Source organism: Pecten maximus, chromosome 15, assembly GCF_902652985.1.
Source record: "Pecten maximus chromosome 15, xPecMax1.1, whole genome shotgun sequence".
In the NCBI taxonomy this organism is placed as follows: Eukaryota; Metazoa; Mollusca; class Bivalvia; order Pectinida; family Pectinidae; genus Pecten; species Pecten maximus.
Genome location: NC_047029.1, coordinates 25,790,098 through 25,813,592, shown reverse-complemented (window position 1 = coordinate 25,813,592; position 23,495 = coordinate 25,790,098). Strand labels below are relative to the sequence as shown.

The window sequence follows — 23,495 nt, the reverse complement described above, 5'->3', positions numbered from 1 at the left end:
TCCATATGGATATTTAAATCTGAACCACGTTTAAGATTATTTAATTTTTTTATCTTCAATCTAACTTGATCAATTATGTTAAAGTAGTGAATTACACTATGCAAATATCCCTCAATTAACACTGAAGACACTGACCTTGCAATCAATATATATACATTTTGTATATAATATAAATTTACACGTCGGGTATCGTCAATTCAAATAAGACGCTTTCTCTCCCGGAACACATGGTTTAATCGCCTTGAGCGTTTTCAATGGTGTCCATATAACCTATATTGTGTTCATGTGTTGATCGCGATTGATCGATATTGAGTCAGAATACGATTTCTTTTCAATTTGGATATTCTCTGTTCTCGACTTATATACTGCAATCGATGACAAAATGTACCAATATACATGTATACTATAGATAGGGGTAATACCGAGACTTGTCACACCGAACGATACCGTCACAACACTACACAAAAACAAATTCATCAATTAGCAACATCCATATTTATTTGTAAATCAACAACAGTAAAAAAAGAACATAAAGGGTATGTACAAACACATATACGTTGATAGTATCATTGAGATACCCGTAATATCACAAAATCTATGAAAATTTTCCTAAAATATTGCACACGTGTTACTTTGAAAGAACAAATTTCAATCGATTTCAAGCATGTTGTCAAAAACGTAATACACAAATGGCGACTGTTTTATGACTCGTGCCCTTACTGGGCCTGAACGTACGACCAATTGCACCTTATCGCCTAGACAGAAATACTCGCAGCTTAAACCACTTCGCCATATCTACGTTCTGATAAAATAACGTTTCAATTGCACAGTGACGTTCGGCCCGATACCCTGACATGATCATAGTGACGAATTGTCTATTACATTATATGGATACCTGGATCGCAATGTATATACAAACAAAATTGTACATAAATGGACGCAAATTTTACACGACAGTCATGTTGCAATAGCTGGTTCCACAAATCACAGATGGCTTGATGTTCATTGAACGGTATCGTGAAAAATACAATTTCAACATTAATCAGGGATATATGAAACACTTTCGATTTAAGCGTTAGATATGTTCTTTTGTCAACAAGTCCTCTTTAGCGATATGGTTTTACTCGATCTTCGGGTTGTCAAACAATCTCTTCATGTGTGGCACATTTTCAGATTTTTCTCGGTAAATGATGGGTCTTCATGTAACGGTTTTGATCGGTGTCCCCCGATACATCGCTGGCAAGGGATGGAATATTGTCAAACACATCCTCCCAGTGGAAATCTTGAGCGTTGTTAGAGCATGGTGTCATAGTCGATGTTTCGGCAAAGCTGTGTGGGATGGCGTAGTAGAAAAACATGTTACACATCTCGTCCGAGTGTTTATATCTTAAAATAAAACACAGATATTAGAAATAATCATACCTGTTAAAAAGATGTCCAGCGTTTTAATTCGTAAATAAGAGTAACCTACATCACTACCACTAATAAATACTTACTTTATTTGACGTACTCAAATTTAGGCGTATTTCCGAACTTTAACAGATTAGCTGATTGATTGCTTGACTCGCCAAAAATATTTAATTTATAAGCAGTAAATAGAAAGTGCAATAAGGGTAATCATAATTTAGTGGAATGCTTCTTGTGCGAAATGCGCTAAAATAAGATTACCGCTGAAATATGTACGTCTACAGTATTGAGTACTATTTGTACTGTCCCATGCGATTGCAGGAGGAAGACACTACTTGTGAACTTTTGTTCCCAAGTTTTTTTTTATAGCATCCATGCCACTTTTTAATTCATTTGAATTTAGGCACTATCTAGAATATACATTGTACACACGTCCTTTGAGTTCTATAGAAATTCAAAATTGCAAATTAAGAAATGTTTGATTTACAGATTTATTGCATCCCCTTAACAGATATTGACAATTCTGTGGAACTTCTATGGCTTTCCTGCGGAGTCCTAGAAACAGCTGTATAATGTAGTGGAAATCATTTTTGGCTTTACGCTATCGGACTGAAGGGTGCTATTTGTTTTGTTTTTATATTATCGTTACGATAAAGAACATTCATTTGAGTATCATATTCTTCACTAGTATGATAAATTCCACATGCCATTTGGGCGAGTGTAAGTGCCTGGTTATCATATAGCTCCTATTCATAAGAACAAACACGAGTATCCCTTTAAGACGCTGTCGGAAGGAGTAATTTTTCACCACCGACTCAATCGTGTGACGTCCTTTATTAATGTCATCACGGACTATTACATGATAGATCAGGGGGATAAGAGACTAAATAAATCTTAGATCACCCGTCCTTAACAGTACTTAACTGATTCAACAATACAAAACATTACTGTAATAATATATCAATTCCATTATATTGTTACAAGGAATGGTATATCTTTGATACATTTATCGAGTTGTACAATAAACTTACCCCATTTGGACATCTGTAGTACCATGGTTATCGTATGTACATCGCACAGCCTGCAGAAAAATGGAACATTTGTAGAAATTATAAAATTATAAAGAAATATAAAATAATCATCTAAATATTCTGTCTATCATTATTATCAGTATATTCATGAATCTGCCACGTTAAGTATTACCGTCCCATAGACTGCCAACCGGCGCATTAATAATATGCCAAGTGAGGCAGTTTTGTAACTCTTCAATTTGGAGGAAATAAAGAAATAATAATAATAATAATAATAATGCTAAGTGAGGCACGCCGGAAAAATATTAATTATTGTTACACAGCATTATCTTTGTCATAAATGACTGAAATTATCGATGGGCCGTAAAACAATACATTTTAATTCAGTATTATCCCATGTATAAACTAAAGGACATTTGCACATTCCGTGTTGTGTTATCTACATATATGTATAGCATGTTTACACCTTGGGGTGCCTCTTTAACATAATATCAATCCAAGGTGATACTTACCACAGTGTCTCCTGGATGAACGTGCAGATTCCGGACCGATGTGTCGTAAGTAACCTACAAAATAGACAAGCCAAAATCCGTTCATCACCATGTTCATTTTTCTACTCACAATTTTAAATTCTATATATCATTGATTATGGGACATTGTATAATAACAGAGATTATAAAGAAATTTAACACCCGATCTAAAAACACTCCTTAGCGCTGAACTATAACTGTTCAGGTTGAGAAAAAATATTTATAAAGAAAATTAAAGCTAGCATGAGTCAATACAAATTATGATAACAAAATTTAAATCTAAGATTATTTATCGCAAAACCAACAAGGATGTCACCAATTAAAATGCATTGCAATGATTAAGTTGATTAAAAATAGCAATGATGCGATCAAATGTACATACAAATGTATATAGTGAATTATAATTTTCTTAGTAATATACGTATTTTTTTTAAATCAATGATATATATGCAAAATTAACTTATCTACTACTTTTTAATGATATATCAGGTGTTTTTGTACATCCAACAGTGAAATACAGGACACAATATGAAATGAAATAAACTATATTCATCAAATTATACGGATTTAAAAAATCTTACCATTGAATAACGTGGGTCAACTCGTCCTATCTCAATCCATGTCCCATTTCTAATAAGGTATGCTGATACCGCTACACCTGAAAATATACATACATAAATATATACTCATGTATTTAACCTTACACCTTCCGTCTATGATTTAAATTACGATGAACACGCCTGCACAGCTCTGACGAAAGGAATAATTATTCACGTAAAATTCAGTAATATCCTTAATGAAACTTGAAATGATTATGTGTGTGCTTGAGTTTGTGACATCCATATTCTTATACATTTAGTCAGTGAAGACTGGCATGATTCTATGATGGAGGGGATGAAATATTGTTATCATACAATCCACTTTATCAAAAGAGTTTAACAGTGATGAATCAACGTACCATAGTCGTGTGTATGTAAGGCATATCCAACGATTGGAGCACTGATGCTCATGTCCCAGGTGCAGGCTACGTCTGTTGTAAAACCTTAAATATCAAAAAGAAATGACATTGTTGTTAGTGGTACTTTAACTGGAAATACAAAGCGGAAGTGTTGATATTAAAATGATCAAACACTTGCAGTACCATATCTATATAAATTACTCCAAATGAGTCGACAAATTTCGTGTCTTTTTTAAATTTGAAAGTATTCCATGAAACAGTTTTAATAAGTTTTTGTAGGAATATGTAAATTTGTATTACAATTATACATCATAATGTACTGTTATTTTATTTTTACGGTGCATATACAAGATTGGCGGTCCTCTTATTTTGAAGTTTCATACTTCTCTAGCCATTTTATTGTTTTCCCGGCTTCCCTTCTGAATTTCAACATTTTTGTTTCCTTAAATAACATTAATTCACATATAATTTATCAATTACTTTATATGTATTTGAAGATTGTATTCATTGCTTGATGTTTCTATACTCCTTTTTAACTTTTTGTGATCTGATGTCTTCAGCTTTCCATCATTGTACCTCATACACTATGATGACACTTTGTCATAACATATCAAGGCATTACTTTCTCATACAATTAAATTATTGAAAAAAAACACCATGTAATTGTTAAGACAACAATGTAATCTGTTGTTATTTTGAGAACGCGTCATCAATAACATTTTACCTTGATTTATAGCAAACGTGGAAATTAACAACAGGGAGAATTAACGATAAATACGGGAAGGCCATTTCGCCGTGAAATCGTGAAATTTAAACTCCCAGCGGAAATAACAACTTTAATAGTAAAAAAATGGTAAATTCGACTACTTCTTACATGTTTAACACTGTTTCCGTACCTAGAGTGCTAGGGGGATATATCCGTCTACTCCATACACATACACTATTACACTATTTACGTACCTAGAGTGTTAGCGGGGATGTATCCGTCGGATCCATAGACTTTCATTACTGTGTCCAGCGGTGGTCTAGAAGTAAAAAATATCCGAATAAAATGAAAATAATCGGCAACATTAAAAAGTGATAGATGAAATATTAATTAAATGTTAATTAATTGATGTAGCATGTAATAATCAAAGCGTTATGTAAACAAGGTGATATATATATTGACATATAACGAAAGTATTCGGTAACATCCCGACAATACCGGGAAAAACTGTATCGCGAACCATAAAAAGGTCATATATATGTAATTCATAACAGATATGATTGAAGGAAGATAAATGCATTTGATCAACATCAATCCCTTTTTGAGATAAAATGACTGTGAGAAATTATGAATATCGTTACCTTTTTGTCCTAAATTCCAGGGCTATGCTTCCATATTTATCCAGATGATTCTCTGAAATTGAAATGCTTTAAATATGAGAAGATCATGATGTAAAACACATTTAAACTATAGAGAATCCAATCATCATCAATCTTTTTACAATAATGATTTCACCCGAATGACAAAGAAAACAAAATAAATAGAATCCTTTCCGAACCTGAAAACTTACGTGTAAGATCGTGCCGTCCATGGATCTGGAAAACGAGGAACCCCGAAGAATTTCCCGTGAAGATCCCAGTGTCTGAATCAGGATTGACGATTCACGATTTTATTAGAATACAATTGTGATTAGAGCTGTGCCTTACGACGGGCTATACAGTTACTTTTGAAGACGTTGATGCAATTTTAGACTTAATATACTTTAAAATAATAAGTATGTTTATAGTAAGTGAGTGAAAAGATATAAGAACGAAAAATAAGAAAAGCTGAATGATGAGAAATGAATGTAATAGATATTCAGGTTTAAATGTGCAATAAGAGTAATTATATATATATATGAATGATAAAACATATTAACGTTTGCATATCTTCAATTTTATATATACATGAACATGCTAACAAAAATAGTCTATGTGAATATTCTAATATACAACGTACATGATGGTAAGGTCCAGCCTGGGGCGCCTAAATTCCAGGCATACACACCCCTCTTCTCAGTAGCTGTCTTACAGACATGTTTGGGGTCAATGCACTCCCTGTAATAACATAAGGTGAGCATCAGTATGAGTATAAGTAACAACAACAACAACAACAACAATAACAACAACAACAACAAATCACAAAAGTCAGTTTTTATCAAATTGGATAAACATATGTTAATATAACTGATATATGGGTATGAAGAAAAAGATTTATCAAAAGCTTCTGAGGAACGTACTACAGAGTAAATACTGTTGTGTCATGAAGCAACTATTCTTTGATTTCTAAAAGATATTCCTATCATATACAAAACTTCAACCAAAGAAGGTGTATATTGTTCAGGTCTTGTTTAAAATTTCCTTATAAAATTGGAATAAAAATGCCACTTAATTAGACGTCTAATCATCGTCGTTTGATACATACAACATCCAGCAAGAAAAAAATAGTAAAGGGTTATATATGTATGTTGTAATTGGTTATACATGAATGTTTTAAATGGGTTATACATGCATGTTTTAATGGGTTATACATGCATGTTTTAATGGGTTATACATGTATGTTTTAATTGGTTATACATGTATGTTTTAATGGGTTATACATGTATGTTTTAATGGGTTATACATGCATGTTTTAATGGGTTATACATGTATGTTTTAATGGGTTATACATGTATGTTTTAATGGGTTATACATGTATGTTTTAAATGGTTATACATGTATGTTTAAAGTGGTTATACATGTATGTTTTAATGGGTTATACATGTAGGTTTTAATGGGTTATACATGTATGTTGTAATGGGTTATACATGAATGTTTTAATGGGTTATACATGTATGTTTTAATGCGTTATACATGTATGTTTTAATGGGTTATACATGTATGTTTTAATGGGTTATACATGTATGTTTTAATGGGTTATACATGTATGTTTTAATGGGTTATACATGCATGTTTTAATGGGTTATACATGCATGTTTTAAATGGGTTATACATGTATGTTTTAATGGGTTATACATGTATGTTTTAATGGGTTATACATGCATGTTTTAATGGGTTATACATGCATGTTTTAATGGGTTATACATGTATGTTTTAATGGGTTATACATGTATGTTTTATTGGGTTATACATGCATGTTTTAATGGGTTATACATGCATGTTTTAATGGGTTATACATGCATGTTTTAATGGGTTATACATGCATGTTTTCAATGGTTATACATGTATGTTTTAATGGGTTATACATGTATGTTTTAATGGGTTATACATGAATGTTTTAATGGGTTATACATACATGCATGTTTTAATGGGTTATACATGCATGCATGTTTTAATGGGTTATACATGCATGTTTTAATGGGTTATACATGTATGTTTTAATGGGTTATACATGTATGTTTTAATGGGTTATACATACATGCATGTTTTAATGGGTTATACATGCATGCATGTTTTAATGGGTTATACATGTATGTTTTAATGGGTTATACATGTATGTTTTAAATGGTTATACATGTATGTTTTAATGGGTTATACATGTATGTTTTAAATTGTTATACATGTATGTTTTAAATGGTTATACATGTATGTTTAAAGTGGCTATCATGTATGTTTTAATGGATTATATATGTATGTATTAATGGGTTATGCATGTAAGTTAAAAGGGTTATCATTATGTTTTAATGGGTTATGCATGCATTTTACATGTATTATCAGTATGTTTTAATGGGATTTCCTATGTTTTAATGGGTTACGCATATATTGTAATGAGTGATTATGTATTTTTAACTGGGTTATATGTGTATGTTATGATTGGTTATCTTGTATGACTTAATCTATATTACCAAACGGAGTGTCGTTCATACGGTTCTACACATGAGTACAGTGCCATGTGATGGACTCCTCCAGATGGTGAATGAGGCTGGAAATCAACTGCAAATATCGTGAAACAAATTTACAAACATTTTCCACTTAAATTTCATCATCACAATTCTTACAAAACAGTGTTTATTTTTTCAGAATGCACAGGTTCCCCTCCCATGAAGACATCCCGCCCGCGCTTCCATCTCAATAGGTAACTATTAAAATACAAAATCCATCAGTGTACTAACTGAAGTTATTTTTAAAGCATAGTTGATAATAATGATTTGATAAGCTATAAACATTATTATCTGTGATGTTCTTATCATATCTGACGCTACAGTGTATATCAAGCATTATTTACCTGTATAAGATAAATATGTAAATTGATTGTCATTACCTGAATCTGCGTAAGAAAAATACAACTGATAGTCACATTTACTGTAATAGAACATATACTATATATAAAAGATGTAAATGTAAAAATAAAAAGTATAATACAAATGTGAAAAAAGTGTTTACCTATATATTCATTGGCTTTCAGCGGTACAGAGATGCAGGCATATTGAACTTTCTGTAAATATAATGACAATTGTAATTTTGTTTATACGTTTACATTTATCTTGTATTTTCTTAGATTTAAGCGATAGAGATATATTTGAGAAGGGGTCAATATCCTCAATTTCTTAATCTTCCAAAATGATCGCATTGCCAAGGGCAGAACTAAATTTAAAAAAAAAATACCATAGGTTGACAATCCAAAAACAAATAAAAAATTTCATATAAAAGAGAAATAAAAAACCCTAAAACAGAAAAATACAAAAAATTAAAATTAAAAAAAAAGAGAACATAACAACAACAACTACAACAAAAACCAATCTAAAATCTAAACAAACTGACAAAATATCAAACTACGTATAATACTAAGGCCGAGGATAGATATGTGATTTGTTTACTTACGTCTGGTCCAACAAAGGATGACAGAGGTATTTGTAAAACCTCTTGATGATAGGAAGGCATGGAACTGCCTATGTATGGCAGTGTTAGGACGACTATCACGAACAGGTACAACATAGTGTCTGGTTGTCTGGTAGAAATGTGTTCACAAATGATACAGAGTAGCTCAAGAAAATCAGTTTTGTATGCTTGGGTGTTTTTTTCATGGGAACTTGAAAATGTAAATGATTCCTGGAAACGCACCTATCCTTTTAGGAAAAACCTCATGGGTTCTCCATGAAACCGCAAATGGTAGTGAGATACATCAACTTAATAAGTTAGAGTTTCAGATGTATGTGATTACGAAACATATATACTCTCCTGTAGTGACGTCAGACAGACCTTAGACCTATAAAAATATCATATATGTTAATTTGGCCTTCATTTGTGTGTTTTTTGTTGGATGTTTTTCCCATCAATCATTTCCAGTCGGTGCTCAGAGAGATCAGTTTTATGAACTAGCACTTTTCGTCACAATAGGACTGTCAGGATCACGACCTGTGCCTTATCATCTTAGTGTTAACATTGTAGCGGTAGTCACTACAGGGAAGTATAGATATTTCATACTCTAATATACGTGTAGCTGCAACTAATTAAATGTGCATCATTACCATTTGCGGTTTAATGGAGAACCAGTCAGGTATTTCCAAAAAGGATAGGTGCGTTTCCATGAATCATTAACGTTTCACAAAAAAAGAAGTATACAAAAACATGCTCTACTGTGAAGGTCAAATGTGACAGGTTTGACTCTATCTTTTTACGTTGTATTAGTGATATGTTGTTTTACATAACAAAGCATTTATTGACAACTATGATCGTATATATATATATATATATATATATCTTGTTAAACTAACAATCAAAGAGGCTACATGACCCATCCTAATCAGCTGCATTCCTTGCTTTTGATTTTACTTACTGTAAGATCTGTAGGAACAAATTACCATTCAGATTATGATAAGCGTTGATATATCAATTTTCTTGATGGGAGTTGCCTATTTCTCGACAGTAACATCCAGCTTCCACCACCTGTGTTGTTTACATGTATTCAAGAGTTTGTCTCACTATTTCAATAACTCGGGATGCCGGACGAAATGGTTTTCATAGCTACTTTTTAATCCGATATTCCTAGCTGATGTTCACTATGCGGAAATATTTCTTAACAACAAAAACGTAATTTGCTAAGATATATGTATATAGGATTCAAAAGTTAAAGCATTTAGCATAACATCTCTTTCCTTCCGTAGTGAACTGGTCTTTTAACTCCATAATTAATTGGAGTGGTAAAATTCTCTCTAGTCTGAAGGATAGTTGAAGCCATTAATAAGATTAAAATGACAAAATGCGAGCTGACCACATTTAGACAGGAATAGTTTGACTTGAACCGATGGACACTTAATCGATAGATAACGAAAACAACCAATCTATACTTACTGCATAAAATCATATTTAAAATAAATAATCAGATACCTGCTGACCACACGGTTACCCTGTTGACCAGTCATTGACCACAGCTTTGGATATCATATACTGACTGAAGGGCCTGTGGCATTTATATATATATATATATATATAATCATTAATCATATAATTAATTACACGGTATTTGATATGTTAGCACAGCTGCTTGTCCAGTAAATTCTTATCTGCAATTTGTCCATTTGTTTAGATACATGTATCTTTGTTTTATTAACAATCAGCAATCTTGATCATAATGTATTAATCAATAAATAAAAAACAACAACAACAAAATAATTTATCAATGTGCTCTTCAATTGTGTGTGGTATAAATATATCGCGGAACAATTTGGCTCCTAACTGAGCATAATTATAATATGTCCGAATTGATTTCAGGTTATTCACCGAAGTCTGGTAAAAAAGGTCAGCATATCTGTCTCTGAAACAAATACGTTTTAGAATTATCCTGCAGGCATCACGCGATCGGCTTGGTACACCTGTTACATCCATACAAATTAAAGTATAAGTACCGCGATCAGACTGATGACATCTTCACTCGTACTTCAGGTAAGGATAACAAGGTAAGTACCTCATTAGTGATGTCCTAGTCAGACATAGATCAGTATAACAAGGTAAGTACCTCATTAGTGATGTCCCAGTCAGACATAGATCAGTATAACAAGGTATGTACCTCATTAGTGATGTCCCAGTCAGACATAGATCAGGATAACAAGGTAAGTACCTCATTAGTGATGTCCCAGTCAGACATAGATCAGTATAACAAGTAAGTACCTCATTAGTGATGTCCCAGTCAGACATAGATCAGTATAACAAGGTAAGTACATCATTAGTGATGTCCCAGTCAGATATAGATCAGTATAACAAGGTAAGTACCTCATTAGTGATGTCCCAGTCAGACATAGATCAGTATAACAAGGTAAGTACCTCATTAGTGATGTCCCAGTCAGACATAGATCAGTATAACAAGGTAAGTACCTCATTAGTGATGTCCAAGTCAGACATAGATCAGTATAACAAGGTAAGTACCTCATTAGTGATGTCCCAGTCAGACATAGATCAGTATAACAAGGTAAGTACATCATTAGTGATGTCCCAGTCCGACATAGATAAGTATAACAAGGTAAGTACCTCATTAGTGATGTCCCAGTCAGACATAGATCAGTATAACAAGGTAAGTACCTCATTAGTGATGTCCCAGTCAGACATAGATCAGTATAACAAGGTAAGTACCTCATTAGTGATGTCCCAGTCAGACATAGATCAGTATAACAAAGTAAGTACCTCATTAGTGATGTCCCAGTCAGACATAGATCAGTATAACGAGGTACGTACCTCTTCAGTGATGTCTCAGTCAGACATAGATCAGGATAACAAGGTAAGTACCTCATTAGTGATGTCCTAGTCAGACATAGATCAGTATAACAAGGTAAGTACCTCATTAGTGATGTCCTAGTCAGTCATAGATCAGTTTAACAATTTAAGTACCTCATTACTTCATATTGTTTTTCGTTAATACTTGTTTTTTATAATTGTATGAGATATATATATATATACCTACGAAAATGTCTGGGTAAGAATTATGTTTACATATGTAGATGCAGATCATAGGCCATCGCCTCAATCTTCAACACAAAATGATAATATTTAACAAATGTCATGAGAAAACATTTGATTGTGTGTAAAATGTATATTTGCGAACTTATTCCGGGTATTTAACTAACAGTATGTATAATTTTTGTTCAATATCAAATGGGAACTTCGTATTATAATGCAAATGTAATTATGTTGTAAAGTGATATAATTAATTTTTCTTTGTTTTCATGGTAAATACTCAAATGTGATTGGTCGAAAAATTCTTTTCATTCTTCTATGAAAGAAATTCCGAGAATGACGCGAAAAATGTGACGTCACAATACGATAATTGACACTGCGTATTGATTTGAGAAAAAGAATCCCATTTAAAACCAGTAAAATTGTACATAAAACATGTTTTGAATTAGAAAATCATTTTCAAAAATTAATTATAAGCGTTGATGTCAATTTTTTTTAGTTTCATCGGGGTATGAAACAAATTTTGTTTGCAAACTTCTGTAAGAATCCGCTACGCGGATTTATTCAGTTTGCAAACAAAATTTGTTTCATACCCCGATGAAACTAAAAAAACATGACATCAATGCTTAAGTATTAAACTTATAAAACTTGGAGTGCCTTCATTAGTTCAATGCTATATTCGGACCTTAGCATAACTGACGAGTCCTCAAAGAGCCAATCAGATACCATTTTGATTCATTTTGGCTCTCTGCACAGTGCAGCGGATATATTTATACACGTTTCCAAGGTTCTATGTCGGACTTTAAATGTGTGGATCATGTAACAGAATTCGATAATTTCCTTACAAGTTCTGGCAATGAATTGTCGTTGAATACTTTTCGATCTCAGCTTTTGTTTGTGTCACATGATATGAATATGGTATAGACTTTATAAACTGTAAGATTAATAATTATAAATAGTGGCACGATCGTGTAATTTTTTAATAACATTCATATTCAATATTCAAAATTTACAATATGATTTGAATTATGTGGTATGTACACCCCTTCTACATATAAATATTTGTTTAGGTTCATTTCCAACGTCCGTACGGGTTTTGATGTGTCTGTTTTACCCCTAGAACCAATTGTTTCAGCGGTGTTTCATGCCATATTCTAATATATGGTTTATATTATTTCGTGTTTAAATATGCTGATTTTTGGCGTGCCTTTTGGGCAATTCTGCAACTTGTCTGGTCAAACAGTATATTGTAAGACGTTTTGTTTTTTTGTCATTGTTTGTATTTCCTGGTTTATCTTATCATTCAGACAATGACGAGCTCGAGGATTTTACTGGTACTTTTCGCCTTTATGCTGTTGATGGCTACAATTGAGGCCAGACGTCGACAACGCAAATGTACGTAATGTCAGTAAACATTGACAAACATTCAGATATACTCAAATGTACGTAATGTCAGTTAACATTGTCAAACATTCAGATCTACTCAAATGTACGTATTGTCAGTAAACATTGACAAACATTCAGATCAAATGTACGTAATGTCAGTAAACATTGACAACATTCAGATCTACTCAAATGTACGTAATGTCAGTAAACAATGACAAACATTCAGATCTACTCAAATGTACGTAATGTCAGTAAACATTGAAAAACATTCAGATATACTCAAATGTACGTAATGTCAGTTAACATTGACAAACATTCAGATCTACTCAAATTACAGTATGCAGCCAATTACAAGATTTATCTACCAATGATATCAAGAGCTTCTATGATGTAATACACTTTAAGTTCACACAAGTAGATAATTGACGCAAGTAGATACGATGTGCTGGACATTGAAGTCATGAAAATGATCGGAATTTAAACAACTGTAAAAGTAAGGCATTGAAAGTAAGGATTCTGATAGACTGTTTGTCAAGATTGCTCCGCAATACTACACGACTTCTTGAAGATGGATTTGAAAGCTCAAAACGAGGAAATATGTTTCACCCCCAAAAATTGTCTTTGTTCAGTTTTCTCTATCCTATCCCATGCCAGCAGACGCACAAAAACAGCAGCCCACCACTTGGCAAAAACAGTTAAAATCCTTGATAGTATAATCCATAAAACTATGATTAATGTCAATGTCCAACAAAGTAAAAACCATATCATATCTGAATTTCACTCACAAGGAATAAATTAATTAACGGAAAGTTAAGGATTGGTAAATTAAAGATGATTTGATATGGTACAATCCGAGGTAACAAACCATATCATTTTCAATTGATTATACTCATGAACATATTAATTGTCCTACTCTAATATTTTTTCCATGTTTCTATCATCAAAGACCATAGCTATAAATAGGACTTTTGCAAAACCACACTACGTGCTACATTGCAGTAAATCTACAAATACATTTGTCGCTTTAATTATAGGTAGACTCCCTCCACATCCGGGAAGGCCATGCGGTTTCCAAAATTTTAGGGTTCAACGATTCTACTACGACCGCCAAAGCGGGAGATGCAAGTCATTCATCTACTACGGCTGCGGTGGGAATGAAAACCGATTTAGGACTCGCCGCGCGTGTCGTCGCACCTGTCGATTCTAGAATTGTGGTCACTGTTTGAATAAAGCGAATTAACACAATATTGATGGCAACTTTGTTTTATGATTATTGAATCTATTCAATTTGCATGACAGGTTTTGTCGGACCGATAGAGGACGCTTACCTTTCCTTGTCATCAGTTTTATCAACGGTCTCTAACTTAATGAAATTTCTCCATAGTAAAGCATTGCGTATTAATCCAATTTTCCTTTTGAAGTTGTGCCATGCATTCCTATATAAAATCTTAAGATAAGGAATTATCTGTAGTTATGCAACGCTGATGAATCCAACGCCAAATCATGTTATACATTTTCTTTTTCAAAAGGTCTCGTGAAAATATATATCTTGTTTATATCTTTTTAGACTTTTTGTCTATATTGTAGTCCACACCTAGACGACTTCATTATGACGTTGACTCTTTCGTAACTAATCAACCTTTATCTCATGTGACGTTTCTAGAGTCATGCTTTATCTGAAATTGAATTAAAGCGGTTAATATGATGGAGCATTGGTGCGTAAGTAACTCTTAGTCAAGTATATTGCAAAACGTACAAAAACAAACACAACAACCAAATATCCGCCCCGCTCTGTACCAGGAGTAGTAATCGACGTCATTACCTGGTTATTGTGTACTGTGTTTTGGGTTGAAAGGCGGCATTTGTTTCTACCATAACCTTACCACCGGTAAGTTTGTCGTGACAATGATGTATAGCAGCCATTTATTGGGGAAAGAGACTTCACAGAAAATTGACAAACAAAGTGAAGATACATATCATCTTATTCTTTCATATAATGCCAGATTTGATAGATTGCCTCGTGTATACCGCATGGGAACAAACTATTTCCCTCTGTTCGATGACTTGTTTTTGTTTCATACGATATCGAACTGATCAAAGCAGGTAAAAGAGACATTGCAAAGTCTTTCAATTTCCTCTATATTGATAATGTGTTATATTTAAATACAAAAGCTTTATTGACTCTGCTAATCGGATATACATGTACACTTGAAATCAAGAATACTACATACTCGTCAACATCTTACCTCGTCCTTAACTTGCAACGTAACCAACAAGGACAACCAGTGTACACTTAAGTAGTATGATAAGCTTGATGATTTCAATTTCCCATTTTTTTCTCTCTAGATAACAACATCCATGCATATCCCTTCTTACAGCGTTTACATGTCCTTGCTGATTTCATGTTCAGGGGCTTGTTGCCATTTTCTCGATTTTTCTGACAAATGTCGACCATTGTTAACAATACAAGGTTTCGAGAGATGCAGGTTTATAAAAATCATGGGGCAGTTATTGATCTCACTTGGAAATATATCATTTCCTGTTGTGGATACCTAAGACCTTTTGTAATGATTCTTGATATGCCTAGTGGTTCCGTTGTCACCACCCTAGCTCTCATTCGAGGTTATAACTTAACCCTGGTTTGACCTAGAGTTGTATGGTGGCTGACGAGGTAATGACTTAACCCTGATTCGACCTAGTTTATATATCGGATGTCGTCAATGAAGCGGAAGACGCTTACTCTTCCGGAACATCTTGTCTCATTCTGCTATACGCTTTCACGAGTCTCCGCAAATAATATTTTTGTTTATATCTCCCCCTTGTTTAATCGATTTTTAATTTGAGTAATGGTTTTGTTATTATGTCGGTATTATTATTATTTTTTTTTTCATTGAACGGTGCTAGTATCTTTTATTCATTTAGATTAAATGTGGTAGACACTGCCTGTGGACTTCAATCCCCTAGGTTTACCCTAACCTGTAAGTCACGTTTTGATTTATATGAATAGTGACACTGTTTAGAAAATACATATATAATTGACGTTCCTTTTTAATCCAATATTGAAAAAAAAACACGAAATCATGGTGCTAATGCATTGATATGCGTGTCTTTTGTGCAATTCTTTATCATGTTTATCAAATATTAGGTTTTATTTTTCGTTAAAGAGTCATTCCTTCATTCGAACTGCAGATATGAGTTGCACAGTACTTCATGAGATTAATAAATAAAAGAAACTTACTTTCATATTAGTGACCAACTGCGATGAAATATATATCATATTTGTACAGAAAATCAGCAAAACTCTGTCGCTGTGCGCTGCTTTCGAATATTACGTCACTCTCCCTCAGGTTCATTTAGATATCACGTGACACCACAGACAACCGTAAACAGATCGCTACATGACGAGATATATCGTTTAGGTTTATCGTTTTTCCTGTGATAATTAATTCCAATTATAGCTAATTTTTCCTAGATTACTTATGTTCTGATAACCTGTAAAGCGAGTAACGGAGTTAGGAATATAGAAAACATAAACACTAAAACACACAAATTGAACTTGTACACACATGTACAGTCTCATAGATATGAACCCCACAGGGCAGAAACACATGTGCCGTGCAAACTGTACGTGTGCCATGCATGTAAATGAATGAAATGACTACATATTTAGTACCAAGATATGGCAAAGACACAGTATAATTGTTAACTCATTTATAGTGGTTCGATGAGGTACTATTTAGTTTTAATGTCAGTGATTTGTCAGCATGTGCATAACTTCATTACGAACCTGTCAGGTTGTCGAGTATCCCGCAGAGGAATCCAGATGATTCCTCGTTCGACTCGACCGACAAGGTCTCCTTCGCTCTCTGTATAGTTCCATCTGGTTGCCGATATTTATATGTCTTTTTATGACGTTCGCTATCTAGTCCTGTCCTCAGTATTTCGCTGATTCCATTTTCAGTGACCCATTAGTTAATCGCTACGACGGGGAGCCGCGTTTGTCAATTTCTTTTTTGTTTCGTGAACTAGTCTACGCATGGTCGTATTGATAGTCGTTGGCGGCGATTAATGTTCATAATTCGGGTCGAAATTACACTTCTAAACACTTCGATTTATAAGAACTTTGGGTTATCTTTTGACATTGAGTATCGTATTACAGCAAAGTTTGTAGCTTTTACTAAATAAGACAAATACAAGATTCCCGATTACTATTATTTTCATAGCATCAAAATATTTCAACAACCGAATGTCCCGTTCAGTTTCAACAAATTTTATTGATATACAGGAAGTCAATATGATTAGACATCAGGCATAGCCTATTTAAGTCTTCACCTTTATAAAATGATGATATCCCTTTAATGAATGCTGATATTTCGTAATTTTTAAGAAGATACTGTATTTTGAATGTCTATGTTACATGAATGTACCAACAAATATTTACATTTGCTCTGTATTTTCCCCTTTGATACAAAGCTAAGAGGCAGTGGCCACCATACACCTGCATGTATAACACCTAGTGTATCAGGCTATAACACCCAGTGCCTCAGGCTACAACACCCAGCGAGTCATGTGACATAAAAAGGGCGCTTAAAATGATAACACGCTGTAAATATACATGTAAGTATTGACCAGTGTTTTTAACGTTGTCATAGTCGTTATGGCAGCAAGATGTATATGGGCAGATGCCATGGGAACCTGTGACATTTGCCCACCATACATTTTACTGCCAATATCCATTGCTCAAATATGAAGAAGTTGTGTAACCATATATAAAATTTATTGAAGATACTAATGCCAGATTTCAAAACAAAATGTTCCTTGTTTATTTTTTCACAAAATCGTTGGAATGAATGTAAAAATCATACTTTTTTTCCAATTAACATGTCGATAAGTTTTTTTGGACTATTCTGCATTTTTCTAACCAGAGATCTAACCATTTATAAATTGATATACTCTATATATAATATTTATTATCAGACATGTTTTGCGGCGATGTTCAGATGTATGTTGGTGCAAAACGACCACTTACCATATGTTACATCTTCATCGCGTTATCAAAACAAGGGCTAAAGTCAAGCAGCGGTCAAATTTAAACATCTGGTCACTTGATTAATTAGGCCATTTAACTGACCATTTTGCTGGTATGAAAAAGTATAAAAAGCCGTCATCGAACGTATTTTTTTGTCAGCCTTAGCCGTGTCTACATCCACTGCCGTTGAACGTTGTTTAAGTGAGTATGGATTTTACATGTATATAACACATCTTTCTGGATTCCATGTGGTTGATAAGATAAAGGTTATGTAACTAGTTTAGTTGATTATGTTTGTAAAGTAAGGATATTCCTCTACTAACTTTAGTCGAGTTAACTCCCCTAGCCATTATCATGACAGGTTAACTTTCCTCCCACAGTAAACCCACCCTCACGCTCTTAGGCAATCAAGAGAGAGTTAAGATAAATTGTTGTTTCGCAATTGTTGTATAATTATGGCTTCTTAGGTCAACTGATGAATTAATAATCTTTGTAAATTATCGCGATAATATAAGTCAACTAAATTTACCGATAAAACGAAATAAATACCTAAATATTTCGCCTTAATTGTTTTTATTCGGCATGATAGGAATAACTTTACTCTGCAGCATTTTTAGTGCTGTATATATATATATTGGTATTACGGAAAATGATAATCAAAATAAAGGATACATACTACTTCTTTCTTTGTCGGAACACTTGTCTAATAACATAACAATTTCAGGAAGTGTTCTACAAAGTTCTTTCCAATAGACGACCTTATTACTTGTAACTTGTTACAGCTGTTTCGTAACAAGTGTGTTAACATCTAACATTTTCTAAAATACATCACCACCCCATGTTGATATAAGGTGGCCGGGTGGCACCATGGTAACACACTTGCCTTTCACCTGGGCGGCCGGGGTTCGATTCCTCGATCGGACGTGAAAAGGTATGGGGTCACCTGCCCGACCACGTGGGTTTTCCTCTGTTACTCCGGTTTCCTCCCACAGTAAGACCCCTTGTACGCTTCCATCCGGGCCAATAAGAGTGATTAATATACGGTGATATTACTTGTTTCGCAATTGTTGTAAAATGAATAAAGTTTACATGCTGATATATGACAGGAAATATAATATTGATTCACATGATAAGAGAGATTTTAAGCCGATAGAAACAGAATGCATTTGTATAACCATAGTAAATCCCCTCGCGTAATTCCAGGTGGGTTTTCTCCGGGTACTCGGTTTCATCTCATAGAAATAACCATCGAGCGCTTTCGAACGGCCCAGCAATAGTGATTTATAGTAATGCTCTCCGAGAATATTGTCTCTTACATGTATTTAGTATTCTTTAATATTATCAGTTATGTAAATGTGTATAATAATGTATTTGAATTTTACTGATGAGTCGGAAGACTCAAAGTTAATAAAGAACTCGAAAATATAAGTGGATATAGCTTGTTTTGCAATTGTCGTAATTTAAATAAAGTTTATATTCTCTCTATATATATACAGGTGACTCCGAGATGAAGACATTCGCAGTAGCCCTGATTTCCGTGATGATGTTGTCAATGATGCAGGGGACGTCTGCCCGTAGGCTGGGTGAGTATTTAACATGTTGGAACTAGATGTTTCATTACGCAAAAAACGTTCATGTGACCCTGACGAGATCTCGCGTGACACAGGGTAAAATAGCTCCCTGTGAGACTTTATTCACGTGATTCACGTTACAATATACTTTATATAGAATTTTCACTTTTTGAAATTAATTTTTACATCGAATTTAGCAGGATCTTCGAATTCGAGCTCAAGATGACGAAATTTAACTTTAGGCATAACATTATTTGCATTTGTTTTAAAAAAATTATATGCATTTGTTTTCACCTACAGTTTTGGTATTTACATTTTGCATGCAGATTGTCTGTTGCCTCCTGTTGCTGGACACGGGAATCTGGCGATAACGAGATTCTACTGGGATACTGCTGCCTCCCGGTGCCGAACGTTCACGTACAACGGCAGAGGTGGAAATAGGAATAGATTCGCGACACGAGCGGCCTGTAGGGCGGACTGTCGTAATTAGCATATCGACAATCCCCTGGCAACATAAGTCATGGCAACATAAGTCACTGGCAACAGAAGTCACTGGCAACAGAAGTCACTGGCAACAGAAGTCAAAAGGCTGTTGACAGCATATCTGTTTTCACTTATATCTGTCAACGATAATTTTACTATATTTAACCAATTACATAATCCTAGATATATTTCTATACCTGTTTTAAGATAACAATATTTTTCTTAAATAACATATACCACATCTATTATATATTGAATAAACAACATATTGCAGTGAATTTGTTTTGTATTTGTATTTATTTCTTATTATGTGACACTGCTTGTGACGTTACATCTATCACATCAAATTATGTAAAGCTACCTCATACGACATTTTGCATCTCTTACTTCGAAAACAAATCATGAATGTATGTCACAATTTTGTTGAGCCTTTTTGTTGAGTCAGGACTAATTGAACAAACTCTTTACATAAGTGTGTGCTACATTTCAAAAAGCTATATAAGATAATGATTTTTGTCGGTTATTGGAATATGTGATCTACAATCGGCGTCCCGACTCTTTATCACTAGCCCTCCACCTCTGGGATGGGGCAGTTGCCAGGTACTGACCGTAGGTCGGTGGTTTTTCTCGGGTACTCCGGCTTTCCTCCAACTCCAAAACCTGGCACGTCCTTAAATGACCCTGGCTGTTAATAGGACGTTAAACAAAATAAACAATCTACAGTCATGTGAAACGTATGGAACAGGAATGATGTTGAAATAATTTCAGATTATGAGTTACGTGTAAACCCTTAAATTGTATCATGAGTTAATCACCATAACGTGTAAGTAGCAGACATGTTAAATCAACGCATAATTCCGCAATTTTAACAGGTTAATTATACGCATGGGGTTATTTGCGTTATTGTTTCTGTTTCTCTTGGTCCATTGTAAACACCACACATATCACAAAATGATACGCGTGAGTGAAATTTTCGCGGCCAAATGACCTTCGCGTATTTAGCGTAAATTTCCCTCTCGCGTGAATTTCTACGTACACAGTTGTTGGACGATGAACATTTACTAAATGTTAGTAGCTACTCAAAAGATTGGTTAAATATTCTATAATGAAATTTATCTTTTTTTTTTAATTCTTTGGAGTGACAACTTAATGCAAATGCATTACAACCCCAGTTTATAAATATTTACAAAGTAACTCCCCTTGAATATCCGCAAAAATGTCACTGTCTGTATCAGTAAGGGGATATTTAAAATAAGCAGCCAAGTTGTGCGCTGTCCTAGTCTCAAACTTTCCCGATCGGGTAATATATTGGCTACTTACACCGCCACGAAATACCTCCACAACGGAGCGAATAATACCGCATTTTACATCGCGTTACGATTAACCTGACCGCCGAGCGAAATTATCTATTTATAAATGTCTTAAACATCTACATTGTACTTATTGTTTAAGGATATTTGGTACATGATTAATTGTCTAACTTCAAAAAAGGATGCAGATAGGGAATCATGCAGTCGAATATATATCCGTTCATTATCTTAATAATAATATGAAATGAAATATGAAGACGAAAATGAACAATTATTATTGATTTAATATTTATAACATCAACTCTAGCTGTCGATAGTTGTTTTGTGATACAATCAAATATATCAAGGATAGTACAAGTGTTTTGACATGGATGAAATAAATAAATAAAAACAAAATAGTACATCTTTGATTTTCTTTACTTAAACTTAAATCCATCAATGTTAATAATATATCTAACATTGATGGATTTAAATGTTTAAGAAAATATTATGATATAATATATCAATATAAAACTAATATATTTGTAAACTAAATAACTCGTTTTATGTTCGAAAAAAACCCCCCCCCCCCCCCCCCCCAAAAAAAAACCCAACAACTTCAATAGATGCCAACATCGGATAAGCCTGAAGATCATTAACAGTTCAGACTTGGAACACAGGGGATAGAACATCAGTCGATTACCAGTACCGAGGGTAAAATATTCTGGACTATTACACAGACAACCATGCTATACTTGTTTTATTACATAATAACTTAAACACATTTAGAATCACAGAAATTTCGACTTTCCTGTAGGCCTAGAAGTGGCGTAGCAGTGTTGACATCTAAGTTACTTTGACGATTGAAAGGGAAAGACTAAATTTCGAAAAGTCACAAGTGTTCAATAGTTCGCACGTGACCAAATTCTGTAACGTCACAGGTGTGCAAATAATTCGCACGTGACGTGCAATAGTCATTTTAGCCGTGCAATAGTATACAGTTATCAAATGGGTATGAGGGCGATAGGCTTTAGCCCGAGGGCAACCGTTGTTGATGAGGGGCGGACAAAATTACTATTGCCCGAATTACCCAATTTGATAACTGTTTTATTATACCTTTACGGTTTTTTTTTTTTATCTACATAGATGTTTGTGCTGGTATGAGAATCTGCTATATAGTCCTCCATTAACTTGACAGATGTTTGTATGACCCTTTTAGTGTTTTGGCTATATCTGTCCGTTAATAATGACTCGATCTCTACGTCTGTGGCGTTTTGAAAACGCGTGTGTTGATCCATGTTTGACAATTTCGTGAGAGAAAACAAAATGATGGGCTACCGTCTGCAACAGCAAAAATCTGTGTCAGTTACGCGCTTGCATGTCGTTGTGTCTTTCAAACGTTCTGACGACGTTACAGCAGGGGTGTGACAGTTTGTCGTGTGGCAGTTTTTTGAACTGTCACACGGTGTGATAGTCCTGGAAACACATGCGCAATCCTCTCGAGGCTGACAGTCAAATTATCACATTACTTTTATATAGAGAAAAAAACGTAAAGGTATAATAATTCGAAATAAAGCTTATGTGTAAAGTCAAGGTATATAATATAATACGGAAATAAATACTTTTGTGTTAGATCGGTTTTAATTCTTATGGATTTATAATTCAATGAAAACGTATTAAAATAATTGTATGAACCCATATGGTTGACTAAATATGAGGCTGACTCTATAGTTATTTAGACAAACATGTTAGTAATATGTCAGTCAGTGTTTATCTCCTAGTTACTGAGCTGATTTGAGCTACTGACCTGATTTGAGCTAATTACAGATAATACGTGTTGCTGGACATGAATGTCTTATCAGTTCATGGGGTCAGCATGACCGTTAGTGTTATAGCCCGG

The 23,495-nt window shown here is 34.0% G+C and overlaps 2 protein-coding genes across 2 annotated transcripts; one reads left to right on the top strand and one right to left on the bottom strand.

Annotated features, from left to right (window-relative positions):
• Positions 1-476: 476 nt before the first annotated feature.
• On the bottom strand, positions 477-8,931 carry LOC117344216 (peptidyl-glycine alpha-amidating monooxygenase A-like). The gene is made up of 12 exons (XM_033906887.1): positions 8,772-8,931; positions 8,334-8,385; positions 7,796-7,883; positions 5,911-6,008; positions 5,483-5,554; positions 5,274-5,325; positions 4,887-4,951; positions 3,927-4,010; positions 3,550-3,626; positions 2,951-3,004; positions 2,439-2,488; positions 477-1,386 (listed from the first exon to the last, which is right to left on the bottom strand). The coding sequence occupies exons 1-12, from the start codon at positions 8,883-8,885 to the stop codon at positions 1,170-1,172; spliced, it is 1,023 nt and encodes a 340-aa protein (XP_033762778.1). The 5' UTR covers positions 8,886-8,931; the 3' UTR covers positions 477-1,169.
• Positions 7,970-20,578, top strand: LOC117343337 (kunitz-type serine protease inhibitor bitisilin-3-like). The gene is made up of 7 exons (XM_033905678.1): positions 7,970-8,025; positions 10,662-10,846; positions 13,145-13,232; positions 14,258-14,419; positions 18,412-18,453; positions 19,749-19,835; positions 20,150-20,578. Exons 3-7 carry the CDS (start codon positions 13,148-13,150, stop codon positions 20,311-20,313), a joined length of 540 nt encoding a protein of 179 aa, XP_033761569.1. The 5' UTR covers positions 7,970-8,025; positions 10,662-10,846; positions 13,145-13,147; the 3' UTR covers positions 20,314-20,578.
• Positions 20,579-23,495: the final 2,917 nt, after the last annotated feature.

Coding starts and splice junctions, on each gene's coding strand:
- LOC117343337 (XM_033905678.1), top strand. CDS start 13,148: ATGACGAGCTCGAGGATTTTACTGGTACTTTTCGCCTTTATGCTGTTG. Junction 14,420..18,411: donor CCGCGCGTGTCGTCGCACCT/GTCGATTCTAGA, acceptor TTTTTTTGTCAG/CCTTAGCCGTGTCTACATCC. Junction 19,836..20,149: donor GACGTCTGCCCGTAGGCTGG/GTGAGTATTTAA, acceptor TTTTGCATGCAG/ATTGTCTGTTGCCTCCTGTT.
- LOC117344216 (XM_033906887.1), bottom strand. CDS start 8,885: ATGTTGTACCTGTTCGTGATAGTCGTCCTAACACTGCCATACATAGGC. Junction 6,009..7,795: donor TATGAACGACACTCCGTTTG/GTAATATAGATT, acceptor ATGTTATTACAG/GGAGTGCATTGACCCCAAAC. Junction 2,489..2,950: donor TTCATCCAGGAGACACTGTG/GTAAGTATCACC, acceptor ATTTTTCTGCAG/GCTGTGCGATGTACATACGA.